Source organism: Nestor notabilis, unplaced genomic scaffold (assembly GCF_000696875.1).
Source record: "Nestor notabilis isolate BGI_N333 unplaced genomic scaffold, ASM69687v1 scaffold13360, whole genome shotgun sequence".
Lineage (NCBI taxonomy): Eukaryota > Metazoa > Chordata > Aves > Psittaciformes > Psittacidae > Nestor > Nestor notabilis.
The window spans coordinates 14,063-33,082 of NW_009910732.1; the positions used below are offsets into that span (position 1 = coordinate 14,063).

At 41.9% G+C, this 19,020-nt stretch overlaps 1 protein-coding gene across 1 annotated transcript in view; it reads left to right on the plus strand.

The window, feature by feature from the left end:
- The window catches only part of PPP2R2A (protein phosphatase 2, regulatory subunit B, alpha), a 36,255-nt gene that overhangs the window by 12,635 nt on the left and 4,600 nt on the right, over positions 1-19,020 (plus strand). Inside the window, exons 3-6 of the mRNA XM_010011448.1 lie at positions 14,286-14,383; positions 17,598-17,763; positions 18,346-18,458; positions 18,727-18,904. Of these exons, the coding sequence (XP_010009750.1) occupies positions 14,286-14,383; positions 17,598-17,763; positions 18,346-18,458; positions 18,727-18,904 (555 nt within the window). The remainder of the gene's footprint in view (positions 1-14,285; positions 14,384-17,597; positions 17,764-18,345; positions 18,459-18,726; positions 18,905-19,020) is intronic.

Below are 19,020 nucleotides of genomic sequence, written 5' to 3' on the forward strand. Positions count from 1 at the left end.
GATTTGAGAAGTAGCTACTGGTTCAAATTGGTTTTTATGACTCACGAATTACCCGGCTTGAGCACAGGAAAAGAACTGATACAAATGAACAGATACCAGCAGCAGCAGGTATGTTTTGCGTTAGTACTGGAGTTTGTTTTTTTAAGTAACAGCCATTAGGTAATGACTTGAGGCAGGAACTCAAGCAAATACAACTAGAAATGGTTTAATTTTTCAATGAACAGACATCCAAATTAAAGCATCCTTTTGAAGTTTTTACCAATTGGATGTTTGCTTATGTGAATTGAGAGCTAATTTTGGTAGTGCAGGTTTTTCAGGAGCTCTGTAGTGAAACATCCTCTTGAATAAGTAATACACAGTCAACTTCAGTGTAGATCTGTTCAGCTATAATTGGTGTAAGCTATCTTGAGTAAGGTAATTTGTTGTCTTGAGGAGAAGCTTGCAAACATCCTGTGCATTAGGAGAGATGAATGAATCCATCCGTGTTCTGCCTGGGTCACAGGGCTGATTTCTGCTAGTCCTGCTGCTTGGAAGTACTTTTTAACAAAGCCCCTTTTAAAGGGACTCAAAGTGCATGAGAGTAGCTCTGGTAGCTGGGGAACCGTGCTGAGTGGCAGAGCCACTTCAGTGTCCTGCTCAGCCCCTGCTTATCGCGCAAATGCGTTTCTCAGCTCTCACAACAGAATGGGGATGGCATCGCAGACAACGGGCTGACAGGACCTTGGGAGCTTGTTAGTGTAGTCTCGTAACGCACATCTGTCAACTAGAACTGTTAGTCCTGTTGGATGTGTGTTAAAAAACCTTCATCTATGGAGTTTCTAGAGTCCAGAAGCACGTAACTGATTGCTGAGCTACCCATAGCCTTGAATGGCTTCTTTCATAATGCCTAAAGTCACCTTTGAAGGAGCACCTGAAATTCCTGCGTGGGAATTGTGCTCTGGTCTTGAATGGAAATGACTCCTGATACCCACATGAGGCAGTGACTTCATGTTATTAACTGGATACAACTTAGTGGCAGGAGCAGCCTAACTGCTGACACTTTCTTTCTTAAGGTTTAGATCGTGTTGGTGAGATTCTTCCCCCGTCCCCAAACGTGTTTTGTCATTGCTCCTGGGCATGTTGAGAACAGCTCCCTAAGAAAATGGAAGTACAAATAGAAGCAGCAGTACAGCAAAGCACTCCTGCTACCCAGGGTAATCAGCCTGGTTTTTGGAAAATAGATCCATTGCTGACGTGTTTATCACAGTGGGAAGAAATAAAGCTTGAATCAAACTCAGTCCAATTCTTCTAATGCATTTTGGGAAGCCTCACGCTGTGTATAATTTGCATGTCATAGCATGTCTTAGGAGTGTTATGGAGCACTTCTGTAAGCATTGTATATAAATCCTGAAGGAGCCTGGTGAGTGTGTAGAGCTGTGACTGAACCCTAAGAATACAGGTTTTCCAGGCTTGAGATGGATCTCCTCAGTCTTCCCTCTGCATGTGGTTAGTGGGATGTCCTTCATCTGCAGGTCAGCAGGAGTGTTTTCGGAGGTCAGGAACAGCAGCACTGTTCTCCTCTGAACAGAGGAGGTTTAATTTCTCCATTCCAGCATAAAGTTAATTCTCAAAAATCAGTAAAGCTGAATTTTTGGCCTCAGCAGTGTTCAAATTGAGATGTTACTTTCTTGGAAATTGGATATGCAGGAACGGTTTGTTGTAGCTTCATTAATGGTAGGTTGTAAAGTAAAGCTCTGCAGGCAGAAAAGACATTGGAACAAGTTGTGTACCAGAGGACTAAAGCCAGACAAATGCTGTGTTAGAGCAGAAATAACCAAATCTGTTATTTATAAGCCTTTTTTGTCTTGACTCTCATATTGCTCAGCAAGTCCCTCAGTTTTGAGAGTGTTAGAACCTTCAGGCACCTAAGGGGATCTTACATGAAGCAATTGTGGGCATGAAGTTAGTTCCTACGACAGTTAATTTTCTTCCCTATAATTAGATACGTAGGATCTGTATGTGATTTTACAGACAGAAGGACAGAAATGGCAAGTAACTCCACGACTAAATTCTCCACAGTACAAACAGAACTTAACCTTTCTGTCGTCTTTGTCCTGGAAGATCTTTCATAGATGTGTAGGTTTTGCAGGCTGAGCAGTGCTGCTGGAATGAAAGTACAGGTCGTGTGGATCGTGTTAGAAACTTTCTTAGCTGCCAGAATTCTGTGGCTCATGATTGAAGCCAAAGGTTTGGGGCTTCTTTGCTTGCCTCTGAACAGGGACACTTAATTCTTCCAGGTTAAGTGTAACTGATGAGTGCTGTGACAAGAGCGGGGCACAAGCATGCCTAGGCCAGGTATCTAAATGTCAGATGGATTACATTTAATAGATGATGCTTTCAAAATGAGTAAGTTAATAGAATGCATTTAGGCTTTTAAACATAGGTGTTGCTTAGGTACTTCATCTACTTGATGTTGCTGCTGTTCTTGTTTGTATTTCACATCAAAACCATCCTTTCTGGTGGAGCGTTAGATAGCAGTTTAATTTAGGGGTGCACAGTCCGTGACAGTTACGTTATCCAGGGGTGGAAACTATGTTCACAGTCTGTTTTTTTTTAATATTCTAATCCTAACCTTGAGTGGAGAGGAGTTTTCACTGTGATTGAAGGGGGATTGATGCAGACCTGTGACACATTCTCAGTAGGAAGGCCACTCTTCTCCTTTCCCCACCTGAAAACAGACTGAAGCTTTACATGTTGGAAGCTCTCAGCAGCTGAATTTCGTGATGCTCAGAAACTGAACCCCCCCAGTAGCTTTCCTATTGTACAGCTGGCTGGTATGGAAAAATGCAGAAGGGTTGGATTTACTGATGATTCCATTTTGTTCAAGAGCCAGAGCAGTTCTGCTGGTTGGAGGGAGCAAAGTCTGTGGACAGATGAGCTTATAAATGGTTATTATATATTATTTTTAGATGATAGTTTTGCACTGGCTGCAAAGAACAGGCTCAGGGAGAAGCTGTGACCTTTAACTGCTTGTTCCTACTTGTGAATAAGTGTTGTAGTTCCACAACCTGTGAGATTTTTCACCCGCCTTTCTAAGGTTATTTAGGACGGGCACCAGGAGTGGGTCTGGATCTCTGCCACTTCTGCCTCTTATGTTTATGATATTAATAAACTGGTGTCAAATGTCCTGGGAACGGGTGATGCAGGTTGAAAGACCTTTGTTTCAGCCAACAATAGACTTGAATTAGTGTGAATAGGAAAAGCAAATAGGCACTTCCTGTCATATTTTAAAGAATACTTGAGTTTGGGGCAGCATGTGTACTAAGAGATTGAAACTAAATGCTCATCATTTGCTTTTGTCCCTAGTAAAATGTTCCCTGTGTATACGCATATGTATTTGTCTTTCTAAATAGGACTGCAGTATTAAGACAATTATAATCATGTTTGACTCTTTAGGTTGTTCTTCAGGGGAAAAACTGTAAACCTCTGTAATGAAGAGCTAAGGAGGGGAGTTGTCTGAGTTCTTCTTTTCTAAATGGGTTTGCTCCTCGTTAGAACTTGGGGGCCTCTTGGAAAGACTGTAAACTATTTGAATAAAGAATATCTGGGTGGTGCTTCAGACCACCTTGAGGTTCAGTTGCTTTTCACAGGGTATTGTAAAAGCCAGAACAATGCTATTTGTGGTTTCAAGGCAGAGGATGCCTGTAGAGACTCAAGGGAATTCTTTTTAGGTATTAAATAATGCTTTGTTATTGAGTTCGAAGAATTTCCAGGCTGATCCAGCTTGTGTTGAGTTGAAAAATTGCTCTGGCTTGAACTAGTGATGTGTCCACTTTGCAGTAACGTGTGTTGAATTATTTGGATAGTGGTCTGACAGAGCTGTGGAGGGCTATAAGAGGCTTCATACGCACACCCCTCTCAATTCCAGCGTGAGAAGGATCATAGTATACATGAGCTTAGGTCTATGTGTAAAATATACCCTCAGAGGTCCTAGTAATACGTAGGTGAGGGCAGCTCCCAGAGGACTGCACCCATAAGGGCTCCAGCTAATGTTCTGCTGTCCCTCAGTGTGTGACATTCTTTACATCACTGTCGCTGGAGCTGAGTTAACCTTCCCAGTTACACACACAGGGCCTTGGTGTGGGCAGCCAGGTCAGCAGTAGCTTTTTGTGGTGTTTGCATCCGGACTGATGTGTTGTAAATACATCTAGTGTCCTGCTTCTCCGAATGTGGTTAGACTCCCTGCTCTGTTCTCCCGCCAGTCGGTGTCCGGCTTAGGGGCAAGACAAGGTACTGGGAATGCTGTTGGTTTGCAGCTTGTCATGGACTAAAGATACTGCTGTGTTCAATTTATTCTCTTTCACCCAGTGGAAGGAGGGAATTGGCCTGTTGGTTTCCCATGCCTGTGTTCTGGAAGGAACTGCAGGAATGTCTTCAGGTTTAAAAATAGCAAGTAATTAATCAGGGTGATGAGGGTTAATGATTTCTATCCAGAAAGCAAACAGCTTTGCTTTTGTTTATGTAGCGAGAACATTCTTCTACCTGCTGCTGGTATGAGTTTAATATGAGAGCATTTCTCACTGTAATTCTTGAAGCACATTATTAGTAACTAATTTGGGGTTAAAAACCTAAATCTGTTTAATTCTCAGATGAAATGGTTTCAAGGCCACCAGTTCAGGATTGTTTTCAGCTCTATAGGTTGGTTTCTTTTGTAGCTTTAAAATGAAGTTTGCATACAAGGAGTTTTACAACACAGTGCTGGACTTGGGAGGAGAAATAAAACCTCTACAGAGAGGTGTAGCCCAGTGGTTACAGTAACTGTGGTACAGGTAGTGCCTCACCAGTCCCGGGATGCAGCACAGTCAATTTAAGGTGTAAAAGTTCTTCCCCAAAGCTCACCCTAATTTTTAATGTGACTGTTTTAACTCCTATCACAAAGATAAAACTTTAAAGCAATTTAATGTCATTTTAAGTGGTAGGAAGTTGGGACCAATCGGTTCAGGTTAGTGCAGGTCACATCTGTTTTCAGAGTGCTTTGACCTGCTCCTGTTTTGTCGTGTCTGTTTTTCTCTGTGCCACCACAGGTGTCTTGAGTCCTGTGTGCTAAGACTTTGAATTTCCTACTATAGATGGAGACAGGAAGCCAGTGGTCTGAGGTTTAAATCAATTTCCTTTCTGTTCTAGCAGTGCCAAATGCTGACCTTGTTTAGGGAGCTGCTGTAAGTGTAAGCTTGTGGAGACTGCACATAGACACAGAGATGCAGTTAACTGGCATTGCGGGCTTGACAGCAAGTACAGCTGTGCTGTCTGGAGATGGGATTGCTCCTCAGCAAGTTGCTTGGCCTTTCCCCCCCCAGGCCCCCCAGCAGATTGCTTTTATAATACCGTCAGTCTTAATGAACTCTGTTAGTTCAAGAAAAACCAAACTGCTCAATGTAAGCGAAGTGTTTTAGGGATCATTCACTGGAGCTTGAGGTGGTGGTTGAAGGTAGTGATTACGGTGTTCCCTGTAGTGACTTGTGCTGCTTCTGGAAGTGGCTGTTGTTTTAGCACACTTGTTTGTTGGCCTCTTGCCTTGATCCAAAAATGGACCATGGGGGCAACTAGGGATATGAATTTGCTGGTGGAAACTTGACCTGAATGGGGATGTTGAAGCTTATAACAAACAGCGGTTGCCCAGAGAGGCACAGTAATTGTTTACCAAACACAAGAGTTAAACTGGTTAGTATGCTACTCCCTGTACAACTTAAAAAGTGCACTCTGTGTTCAGCATTACAGTCTGTGAGTTGTGTCTAAATGAGGAAGTTGCTTTGATATCGCAGTTAAGATCACTTAAAGACTTCTGACTGCGTAAGGAGCTACTTTTCCAGGCAAGAGGTACTGTACTGTGGTAGATGGTGACTCTGTTCCCTGCTTTACTATTACATTTCATCTGCATTTGTTACTATTCCAAATTGTAAAGGGTTTTGAGAGTCACTTCTATTTCAGTGCAGTTCTAATGCCATCTTCTCACTATTGCTTTGCAGCCCAGAGCAGCTTCTTTTGCACAGGGCAGATGGATTTGGAGTTGTATTCTTTGAGCACTGAGCCTAGTAAAGCTCTTTAGGAGAATTACTAGCCTTACCTAAAGCTTATGGCAACAAGATAAAGGTATCACTGTGTTATTTCCGTGGGAGGGAATGGAAGTTTGCTGTTGTGTTTGTGACTGAGTCCTGAGGTTTCACCAAAGTGGTTGTTTGCATAAATTCACAAAACCACAGAACAACATCATTTTGACCATATGACTTAAGTTGCATTATCTCCAGGCTATCTAAGAACATGTTATAAATGCATCTGTAAAATCTAAGCCATCCTAAGATGCATACATCCTATGACATACTTCTTACAGTGCTGCTTCCTTCCCTTGCCTTGTATTGTTCCTGCTTCCATTAAAATAAGTGACTTAATTCAAGCTCCTGCTTCTGCAGGCTGGTGATAAGGATTCTTGCTGCCATTGCTCGTCTGCAGATTTGACAGCATGAAGAGTAATATCAGGAGGATGTGGCAAACGTAAGGATACTGTGTGAGCCATGCTCTGCTATGGAAGAGCAGAGCCCTGCTTACCTATCAGCAGAGAGTGAACTGAAACAGAGCTGCAAGGTGGGCACTGGTCATGTTACTGTGACTTGGGAAGCTCCAGGACAAAGCTTGGTCAAGAGATGGGTCCAACCTTTATTTTAGGGGGCTGAATAGAAAGTTGAAAACAAGATGTGTAATAATAATAATGAGTAAATCACTCAGGCTTTCAAACCCAAAGCTGAACTCCCAGTTGAGCCTAGGACTTGCCTCTTCACAACATGATTCTTTTCCTCAAAGATTGGCAAAGTTGGGGAGAGAAGGGGGAGAACAAAGAGGGAATAAAAGAGAAAATGGGAATATAGGAGCATCCAAGAAATAGATGGGAAACATGGGGGGGTTAGGAGTGCTTGAGAAGGCTTATACTGGTTATTAGGGTGAGTAGCTTATGCAGGGAATTTAAGATGTGAAGTGCTACATGTATTCACTGTTTGGAGACTAGTACTTTGTGTATGTGACACATAAATCCATATGTAAATAAGACTGGGAGAGTCATAGCACTTAAATGTATCTTTACCAGACAGGACCAGAGCCCCTGGGGAAGGTGCCCAGTTGATGGTGATGGCAGCTTCGTCCAGTGTCACAAGGCCGCAGCGCTTGGAATGAACATGGATGCTCGGGAGCACTCTGGAAATCCTTCTCTCTGAGTGCAGGTTTCCCAGAGTTGCTCAAGCCAACAAAACCAGCTGAATTACTGTCTGCTGCTTGAGCCGCGGCTTCGGCTCCGGCGTGTTTGTGCTCTACCCCGGGCAGGGCCGGCGGCGGTGTGAGGCTAGCTGGCCCTCATACAAATTCCACTCCCCTCCCTCCCTGGTAAGGAGGGAGCTTTGTGCGCTCTTTGTGTGCAGCAGGATTGCAGGACTGGTGCTTGGGAGAGAACAAGTAACCAGCTGGCTCCTGCAGGGCACAGGAGCGGGGATTTTTGTCACAAGGGTAACCCCTTTCTTTACTGCTGTTACGTATTTTTCATCCTGTCCCCATACTTCTGAAGAATTAATAAAGTTTTTAATGCCCTCTCCTAGCAGAGATGTATTTAAAGGACTCACTGGAATGACTCTTGAGAAGTAAACTGAACAGTAGGAATGCTTTATCCCAGCTGCCTTTGGTTTTGTTGCCTGGTCACTTCTGAGAGACGGAATGAATGCAAAGAATCACTCTTGAAAGTGAATGAAGGGAAATGAAGTCAATAGTAAAACCGGTCATGGTAACTTGAAAGTATCCTTGTGTTCCCTTCCCCCTCCCTCCATACATAAATTAGGGATGAGGCTGGAATGCAGAGGGTGTTTTCTTTTATACCACCAGTACTAAACAGTGCTTCTTCACTCTTTCTCTTGTGCTTAGAGTTGTGGTATCCTCTCTGCAACAAACATGTATTTAAACAGCCCTTCTGATCACGTTGAGGTTAACACTTTCCTTTAGCTTCACAGCTTTAATACACAATGTATTAGGACTCCTCGTAAGTGTGGTGTGATGTTGGGATGGCTCAATGAGTGCATTGTGTATCTTAAAAATACTTGAAGTCTTGGAAAAGCTTTTGTTTTGTCTCTAGTGTTTTTGGTTTTTTCTTTTTCTCCCCTAACAATGAAGTACATAACTACAAACCAGAATCATTACTGGAAACAAGAAAGTCAATAAAGAGTCATATATTGTTGTGGATTAGCTGTGACTTGAGCTTGAGTTTTGGGAAGTTGCATCTGTTCAGTACTCTGAAGAGGAAGGTTTTGCCTCACCCTGGATTAGAAAGGACCAGAACATTCACAAGTGATTTGCACATACTTGTGGTCTGCAAATTCTCCTCGACAGATATTTCTGCTCAGTTTTGAGGGTGTTGACTTGATCTTTAGAGATAATGTGGGAAGAACAGCTCAGGTATCCACAGTAGTTGTGTGTTGAACTCAAATACTTCACTGTCTTTATCCCTCCCTCATGAGGTTCATCCAGTCCTACCTCAGTTTGAGGCTTTTTGAGCTTCCTTGGATTATTAATAATAATCCTAAAAGTTGGTTTCTTTGTGACTTCTGCTCCAAAGTTTCTAAAGCATCCTTGCAATGATCACTTAATACTTAGTTTGATCAAAAGAGTTTCTTCCATGCTTAAGGCTTGCAAACTGAGGCAGTGGGCTCCACATTTGGTCAGTGAATTGTCTTTTTACTCCTTAGGGCAGAATTACCAGCCTGGAAGTAATCTGCTCTACATTATGGACAAGACTTGTTTCAGTTGCTGCTTTGGAAAGTTCCAGGAACAGTATTTTGAGCCACTGGGAAGGTGCATAAACAATGAAGAAGGGTCAAAATGTTTTTTAAAATACTACAATTCTTTGTTCAGTCCTTGGGAACATCAGGAGGTTGCTCCACTTGTGCAAACAGACTGATTTACTTGCTCTCTGCTTAGGCAGCAGATCAACGTGAGTCCAGAAACTTGCCCAGAAACCTTTTGGGTCTGGTGAAATAAAGACGCTCTTTGTTCACTGCCGTGATTGACTTGCTGCTGTGGAGTAGGTGACATGTTTTGCCTACCAAGCATGTTTTATAAGCAGAGTTTATAGAAAGTTCATGGTACATTAAAATACATAGCCTCTTCTGTACTAATAAAATAGCTTTTATTCTATTATTGGGAACAAATTTAATAGAGAATTGCTTTTCAGGTTCACAATGGGCCTCCTGGAACAAAGTCATTGGGTTGCATTATGGTTTTTGCTTGTTTGGATGGCTGATGCTGTTTTATTCTTTCATTCCATAGACCTGTTAACAGTGGTCAAACTTCAGCACAACGTTTTCTCTTAGTATTTCAGCAAACCTGCTTGTGATGGTGCGTGTGTGGTTCTTGTTCAGCATTCACTCAAGGCCCTCAAGAGTATGAAAGTGTGTTTTAGCCTCTGTCACGGAGTTTTCCTTATTTCAAACACTGCTTTCCTTTAAAGGGGGGAGGGGGGGAAGCATTGTTGTTGATTGGATTCCTTTACTCATCTGTCATTGAACAATGTATTTTCACTTGAACTGGTCATCTTTCATCTGTGCACTGGCCCAGTGCCTCAGTTTTTCATGCCAGCTGTATCCTGCCTGACAGACCAGGTGAATTACACCAGCAACAGTTGGTGTAATAAATATTGACTAAGAATTCTGAAACTGGGATTGTTGTCTTTGGAAGCCCACTGGGAAACTGGTCAGGTTTGTGTTGAGTGACTGTTCTCTTACTAGATGATATATCAGAAGTGTGTGGCTGTCACTGGTTAAGAATTGCTCGGGAGCTTCTGGTACATTTCCCTTTCACATGGTGAGCTGCACACACCTCAAGCATTTCTTACAGCATTATCAAGGGTTTGAGAGAAGTGTGGCCCTGTCATTCCCACTTCCTAGTTCTAGAAACCTTGTTTAGATTCCTTTGGTTTGTCAGCTTCCCATCTCCTTGTGTACCACGTGAAAAGCAAGTAAAAGTCCAGACCTTGCTGGTGGTTTTGATTTTTCTGGTGGAGCACTTAAAGTGAAGGTGAATCACTGAAGCAATACGTAAAGCCTTAGAGCAGGCTGAGAAAGTAAAAGGTCATGTGCAAAAGGAGAAGCAACCTTGACAGCAATTGCCAGGAACTCAGGTGTAGCTGCTGTACCTGGGGGAGCTGTGAGGAGGCTTTGAGGACTTTGGGGAAGCACAGGCAGCAGGGATACAACTATACTGTAGTTTTGTTTGATTCATAGCGTCCCTCAGCAATGTACATGTGCAACAAGAGTTAAGAGATTTTAGGTTGTGTAGGGGGTGCCCTCCCCCTGATTCACCCCTTGCTTTCAGATCACTGAAACCCATTCTTTGGAAGTATTTAGTCTCAGAAGTGTTTCTAGTATTAACCAGAAATGTTTATGAAGGGATATTTAAGTGGAACTAAATACATCTGTGCAAATAAGTACTTTTAAACACTGTAGTAGCCCCTGAGCTGTCTATCCCAAGTTACACAAGAGGGAGGGACTTAGTACAGGTATTGCAGGTACCCTACAGGAATGTAGGTCTGCATTTCTGTCCTGGTTTTGCTTTTATCAGAATGATGTATTCACCTTCTGCGACTGGTGTTGCCCTGTAGTGTTTTAAAACAATCTCAGCATTTGAAATGTCTTCAGCATTTAAATGCTTCATCTTGGTGCCAAAGATGCTGCAAGATGTTTGGGCAGAGGAGACAGACAAGGCTGATCTCCAAGTCACAGGTAACTTGGTGGAAGCTGTTAACAGATAATGCTATCTAACTGTATCCTGTGAGGGGTATGGTTATCATATAAGGTTCTGGTGGTTGTTTGATACTGGTGCTTGAAGAAGAGGGCATTGAAATGAATTCAGCAGTAAACAACAGAATGCATCGTGTTCCCAAAAGCCAGTGGTGTTGGTGACAACTGAGGGCTATACGTACGCTTCTCCCTTAAATATTCCTCCCTGGGTGCTCTTTGCGTATAGAAGGGATCATTTACAAGCTTCTGGGCAGTGAGAGCAGCCCTCGGTGTTTGCAAGACTCCCACCTAGAGACTGTAGCAAAAATAGCATGCACAAAAGGGAGGAGGCAGAGGGGGAAGGCAGCGCGTTCTATAGATGCTCTTTTGCCCGTTGCGGTGCTGAAGGACTAAAATAAGCCTCCATATAACTGTCATGGGAATTGTAGTTACCATTTGAAAAGGAAAGGATAACGTTGGTGCTTTTTATTTTGGCAACGGGGGTGTTAATACAGATGAAAATACACAAGTGAATCAGTGCACTGCGGAAGATGAAATGCTTCCCCTGTCAATTCTCAAACACTATTAAATCCGCCCAGTTCAACACCAGTGCCTTGATGTCTGTCTCTTTCTTTGACCAAGGTATGGGAATACAATATCCTTAACGGTGAGTTACCGGATTTAAATTGTGTGACTGGTTGCTTTGCTCTCCAGTAGTGATTTTTTGGGTATGAAATATGCATCTCAGCCCTGGTTTGGGGCTGGTTAAGAAGAAATCTGTTTTCTGCCTACTTTTTTTAGCACATTTGTTTTGTCCTTGGACAGGGAACAGTCCAAGATCACAATGTAAAAGGCATGTTGGATTCTAGAGATGTATCTTGAGTTTCAAAACTACTGAGTAATTTTTTGTTGTGATTGCTGCTAAAGAATGTATTCTGTTCCTAATGTAAAATTGATGCAAGTACTTGAAAAGCTCTTTTGCATAGTGTAGATCTGCACTGGGGAGTTTTCAGTACCTTGTCACCGCTGACTGAGCCTCCTGGACTTTTTGGAGGTGTTGGGAATGTTAGTACTGAAAGTTCATTCATGCATTTGAGTATCAAGACAAAGCAGGACTTGGATCGCCTTGGAGATCACTGTTGGGTTTGGATGATAGTGAAAGGTAAAGTTAATGCAGAAAGAATGAATGCCTAGAATGGGTACAGAAAGTGGGTAGCTCTCTGCTATATTTGAGACTTGTAGAGTTATTAAATATATATTACATCAGCAGACCTAAGAAAATGGAGGTTTTATCCCTTTAAATTAAGGCTTTTCAAGCTGTTGTTGCTGCCTGTTCTAATCATAAGGCTTTTGACCTTGTAAAACTTTTCAGTGACTTTCACCAAGTAAGTACTAGGATGAAATTATCCATCTCTGCTTAGATAGATGTGTAAGATTTTTAAGGTAATTTTTTCTTTGCTGTTCTCCTAACTCATACATGTGCCCACTTATATCTGCTGCTAACTTGTGTATTGTCTTCTCTAAGACTGGCATAGCTTGCAGTGTTAAATCTTGCAGTGGTTTTCAGAACCGTAATTATTCTGTATAGTTATCACTATTGATAGGTGAGTTATCTTGGTTTTCTTCAATGAGGTCTTACCCTATTGGAAGATTACAGCAATTTGGTTTGCATTGTAGGGAATAGTCAAAATTAGATTGCTTGGTTTGCTCTTGACTCTCTCTGCAGACTGGATTTGATTAATTGTGTGTTATCTTTATGCCCCATTCACCTGTGATAGATACATACTGAATGCCGTATCTTCATCTGAATAGTATGTGGTCTTAGGTCTTACAGATGTGTGAGAAATCACTTAATCTTGTTCACAAACATGTGAATGAATGGCTAAAAACCCACAAACCTCCAGGAAAAAAAATGATGTGCTCTCAAATCAAGGTTTTCCTGTGTGTGATCTGGATCCTGGTTTATCTACACACAGGTTTACATCACATTTATGTCCTTAACACAGTGGTCTTGAGAAATAGCAGCCTGTTTGTGTTTCAGCAGTGCCAGGTTACTGTGGCAAGGGAGGTCCATGGAGATAATCTTGTGTTTAGCCATAGTCAGGTGGCAGTTTATGCTGGGTATGTGGAAAACACAACTGAGCTGTATGGATCCGTTCATGCCAAGAATCTGACTCTGCATCTTTTGGCTGGTATGTCTGGGCTGTCTTTGCATTGTGCTGTGCTCAGACACACAGGCTGCGTGTTCCTGGCTGCTGTGTAATGCAGTTATGGAAGAACAGCTTGCTCATGTCCTCGGAGGCCACCACCCATGTGTTTGGGACAACCCGAGGATGATGTAAGTTTCTTTTTGGTATTAAGATGAATAAGAGGAAAGTCCTGCATGTTTCGCTGCTTCACAATGAAATAGCCCTATTGCTGTCTGTGATAAGATAGTGCCTGTGCTATGCTGCAGATAGTGCTGGTTTAAATCCAGCAGTAGCTTTTGGTCTGTAAAGCAGGTACCAGACCTTTTATAATTCTAAAACGTGAAGGAACCATCCAATAGGAAATGTGGATACAGTGCATTTCCATTAGGCTGACCTGAGAGTGAATTAGCCTGAGGACTTGCCTGTGTCAAAATTGTAGGTACTTTCTTCTGCAGGAGACTAGATTTATATGTTTGTCTTGCAGCTTGAAGTGAGTGGTTGAAGAATGGTTTGGCTCCTAATTCTGCTGTTTGAAAGTATGAGGGCCATGTGTGTGTTTGAGAACATGAATCAGTGTGTGTGAGCTTAAGTCATAATTTGTCCTTTTTGCTCTACAAGCAGATCAGTTTGATACTAGGTCATTGTCAATGTATATTCCCAATTTAATTTTAGCACTCCGTATAGAAGTGTGTGTGGTAATGGAAACTGTCCTCATCCAGAAGAGATACTCAAGTTTTTTAGAGACTCTGTTGAATTGGTTTCCTAATTTTCTGTAGTAGTTTTTGTTCCACTTCCTTGCATTCCTTAGACACTGATGTCTGATCATCTCCACCCTAAGATGTTTTGCCCTTGAGTTGTTAAATGCGTACATTGTCCTTACAAAATTAGCCAGCTTTGAAATCATATGGGTAATGATTGTACCTAAGTCTCTTACCAGAAAGAATGGAGAAAATAAAGGTAGGAGTGTGTATGTGCACAGTCTCTCTGCTGTTACAGTACATATAGAAAACCCATTTCTACACTATACTGGAGTCACAACAGAGAAACACCTCTAAGAAGTGATGATCTAAAACCTTTAAAACCAATTCAGTGCACAGCACTGAACTTGGAGCTCTGGCATGGGGAACTATATGTACTAGTATGAAATATATAGCTTATATTTTTTTTAAGAACTCCCTACTTGCACTTTAACATAAGGATACTTAAACTGAATCAAAGTGTGCATTTTCTTTTTTACTTACAGTTGTAGCTTTCTTGGACACTTAACATTTAGAAGAATTATGAACTTACTGGGTTTATTTCTGTTCCCATGCAGCGGATATAATTTCTACAGTAGAATTTAACCATTCTGGAGAGTTGTTAGCAACAGGAGACAAAGGAGGTAGAGTTGTCATCTTTCAGCAGGCGCAGGAGGTGAGGGCTGACTCTGTGAGGTATATTTAATGCTCTGCTCTGTTCCTATTCTCTTTTTAAAGAGGAGGTTACACAAAGTGCATGATGTGTAATAAGTGATTAAAATAATGAAATTTAAGAGTGAAGAAATTATCGAGAGCTTCAGTGACGCTGTTGGAAATTAATTTGTCTTTAAACACTCTTCAGCTGTGGTCTAAAGAGTGCTTAAGGTGAAAACAAAAAGGGGGGGTAGGACACAAAAAGACCTTGCAGAAGCTGAAGCTGGTTGGTTTATAATGACTCTACTTGGCTGTGATGATTATTTCAGGTTTCACTGTAGAGGGAGAAATAAAAGTTGTCTTTAAGTGAGTTTGTAACTGACCCAAGATGTCCTTTCCCTTTCTGATATCAATCAGGTAAAATCCTAGAATAATAGTAGCAAAGGTTATCTCTTCATTTTATACTTGTTCTTTTGGTCTTTGCAGAATTCTACAGACAAATTTTCTGGCGCTAGGAAAGGGCCTCTGCCTTTGTGTTAAGAGGAGGAGAACTGAGATGGAGTGCTTGGTTTTTAACTAAAGCTGTAGTTAGAAGTTGACTAGGTTAGAACTTACTCCAGGGAGAGGATAAAAGGCACTTTTGTCACTGCCTGGGAAGGTCATTCTGATACTTCTTCCCGTAGTGTTTCATTCAATTTCGACTCTAAAAATCCTCAACTTTAAGAATCCCACAGGTATGAGGCAACTCCAGGTCAGTGGCTTCTCTTGATAAATAAATCACCGTGATCAGGGGGTGCCATCTAGTGGGGTGCTCCTGGCTGGCTTGCCTCTGCCCAGGTTGCTTTGGCTGGAGTCTGGGGTGGACATGGTCCTGCCTGTAATCTGCCTGTAGTTTTGGGGGCACAAACCCTTGTGTTTTGTCATTCTGAGCTTGCATCCTTTAAGGATCTTTTAATGAAGTTTAAATAGCTACTTGCTTGTTCGCAAATGAGTTGTCTTTAAATGCCTACATTTAGTTTTGATGTGTAACCTATGGCTCATATCATTACAATCTATGAAGCTGGGTATAGTAGGAACCACCTGGGTTATCAGATTGAGTTGCACAGTGTTGGTTTTGGCATACTTTGACTTCTCAGTGTTTAGGGAATGAGCAATGGGGACTTGATTCCCCAGTGAGTTGTGCCACATGCACAACTGTCTAGAGCAAGTTTAATGTGTTAAGAGTATCTAAAAGACAACTATTTCAGTTGGATTTACATACCGCTTCCTATCACACTGCATTTGAGTGCTTTTCAGACCATATGTACAGCAAGAAAACCACTAACCCACAAGCACAATAAGCTTAATATACAAGCTTGTACAACTTCACCCAGTACCAAAATGCTGCCACCTCTGGGTTGGAATGTGGCGGCCCTTCTGCAAGGCGAAGCAAGTGACATTACACAAGGAGCAGGCAGGAAATGAATACTGTATCTAATTGAAACTGAAGGAGGAATTTGCGTAGGCAGCCTGTAATTACCTAAATTGGAATTTAACATGAGGCACTTGGGCCAACACCTCTGCTTGGGTGGATTTTTTTGAGTGCCATGAGATAGTCGGATGGTTTAAATTTTGCCTTTATCCCAAGGGTTGATTTCATCTCTTACTGGCTTTATATTCTAGTCCTGGAGAGTCTTGCTAGACTCCACAAGAAGTATATTTAAGACTCAGTTGTTATGGTAAGTTTGGAATTGAAGGAAAGTTCCCTGAATCATGACCAGCATTTCCTAAAGCACAAGAGATTTCCTTTCAAGTCGCCTGTTCTGGGCAGTGACCCTGCTTTAACTTGGTAGGTCTAACTGAAACTTGGAACAAAGGTTCTTCCATTCTCTAGGGTGGGAAAGCCAGTGCAATTGATAGGTGTGGTACAACATCCTAGTGCCAAATTGTATTTCTAAGCATTTTGTTCACGTTTCCCTCCCCCACAGCCTATTGAAAAGTGTAAAAACTCCTGCCAGCTATTAATGTAAGGGTATGAAGCAAGAGAAAATGATGTGAGGAATGTGATACATGTGGCCTTGCAAGGATTGTATCAAGAAGTATGTTCTAGTGAGGTGCTAAGGGATGAAATGAATAAATGGACATGAGACACACAAGGGAAAGAAGCAGCAAAGTCCCTAGTCAGGAACATATCACAGGAAAGGTGTCTGATGGTGCAACCTCGTGGAGGGAGTAGGACAGGAATATATTGCAAAATTAAGGTTGAATTAATTTCAGGTACCCCTGGTAAGCACTGCTTCCAGAATGGCTCCAGTTTGCTGTCACCCAATGGTTGGAATTTCAGGTTCAGTTCACGCAGAGCAGTATTAGTGTTAGGAAGCCACTGCCTAAAACACAACTTGTAGGAAGAGGAATTGTGCAGGTTTGGAGGCTTTTCAGTTTTCCAGACAGTTCCATCCTGCACAGGCTGACTGCAGGTGTGACTTGTCATGTCAAAGGTGTATTATAGCAGAGGTGGGGTTTTTTTCCTCCCCACCCCCATCTCCAGAATGAGGAAGAAAAAGCTGCTTAAGCAGTTTAGAAGGTCTTGGGGAATGTGGAGCTGCTTGTATAAATTTAGAGGTGACATGTGGGATTTCGATAGTGTGCCTAGCAAGCTGAACTTGCCCACAGAATAGATCTGACATGTGTGGCTGTGTAGTTCTCTTGGGGAATGTTCTTCTTAAAAGGCAAAGGTGGAAATATTAAAGATGAGGGGATGATGAAGATTTTTGAGGGTTTTTTTTCTTTTTTAAAAGAAAGAAACCTTACCATGCCTGCAATGTTTAGGTTAAATGCTGGTTTGTACTCTCAGCTGCTTGGAATTAACATGAGAACGTGGAGGTGATATTCATGTGGCTGAGGGGAGTTTCTGGAAGCTGTAGGAATCCAAAGTTGCTGCCATAACTGTCTCTGACATTTTCTTAGCCAAAATAATAGGAACTGTAATCAAAACCTTGCAAAAGAGATGATCCTCATTTCGTCTGTTCCACAGGCTCGTTGCAGTAAGGCAAGTTGTACATCAACGGGTACTCGCGGCAGGTCTGGCATAGGCAGCCAGAGAGTGTAGTCTTAACCTATTCTTATGCTATTTTTTTATGCTAACCAGTCTGCCTGTGTATCTTGCTGCATAAATATCTAGTTCTGGCTTCTGCCTGCAGCCTTGAAAAGCATTCTGTACATTGCATACATATCTGATCATTTAATTCTCTTTTTAGAACAAAACCCAGTCTCACAGTAGGGGAGAATACAATGTTTACAGTACCTTTCAAAGCCATGAACCAGAGTTTGACTACTTGAAAAGTTTAGAAATTGAAGAGAAGATCAACAAAATTAGGTGGTTACCCCAGAAAAATGCTGCTCAGTTTTTATTGTCTACAAATGGTAAGTTATGACTTCATAGTTAATTTTGCATGGTAACCTCTTGTTACATATATTTGCTATTAGGATTTTGTGTGATTCTCTCCACTTCCAAAAGGCTGTGGAAGCAAGCTGGTTTTTAGTGCACGTGTCTAGGGATGTGGCTGTGCAGGAGTTACACTGGTAACTGTCCTGCTTTTCTGGCTCACCTGGATGCAGGAGTCCCATAGCATGGGGTGGTGTATTAGTCTTTTCTGATATGGTTGTTTAAGAGCAAAGGGGCTTAGGCTCGGTGAAGCTCTCATTGAGCACCTTCATCTGTGTATCACTAACTGAGCGAGCTGACATTAATCATTCATAACAGTCCTCATTCTAATTGAAACTTGCTGTAACTTTATAAAGAACAAACTGTGGAGGAGGTCTTTTAAATGCTTTTTATCTTTTCTTGTTTTTTTCAAGCAGTATTTTTGTCTTTTTGGGTACATGTAGGTGGTCTTGTCTTGCTTGAAGGCTTCGTGTTAAAGTGCATCAACTGTGAAGATGAGTATCTTTCCTACAGCTTTGATTTTTATTTTATTTTTTTAAACTGTGGCTGCTTTATTTCAGATAAAACCATAAAGTTATGGAAAATCAGTGAAAGGGACAAAAGACCAGAGGGTTATAATTTAAAGGAAGAAGATGGACGGTATAGGGATCCTACTACAGTTACAACACTACGGGTGAGTAGTTCACTTGATGGATTAGCTACACTCAAGTGATTTCTCCTCTCCCTCCCCCTGGCACCACAGATTAGCCTGTGGCTTAGTGAGTAACTGCCCCATCACGTTATTAAGGCTAAGTTTTCTGTGATGCTAGCTGGCAGACGTTTACTTCTGAGGTGATTCTGAGATACTTTAATTGACTTGGTGTATGTGAGCAGTGTGTTTGAATGCTACTGTGTTTGTAGTACAGTTGCTTCTCTAACTTCCATTGCTTTTTATTTTGCAGGTGCCAGTATTCAGGCCCATGGACCTCATGGTTGAAGCTAGTCCACGAAGAATATTTGCCAATGCTCACACGTATCACATCAATTCCATCTCCATTAATAGCGATTATGAAACGTACTTATCTGCAGATGACTTGCGGATTAACCTGTGGCACCTAGAAATTACAGACAGAAGTTTTAGTATCTTTTTTGGTTACAACAAAGCTGTTGGGTTTTCTCTGCTTTCTGGAAAAGCTTTTTGTCTAGTCTGTCTCTCCACATCCTGGTTATTTCTCCCTGTTCCTGCTGCAGAAGTG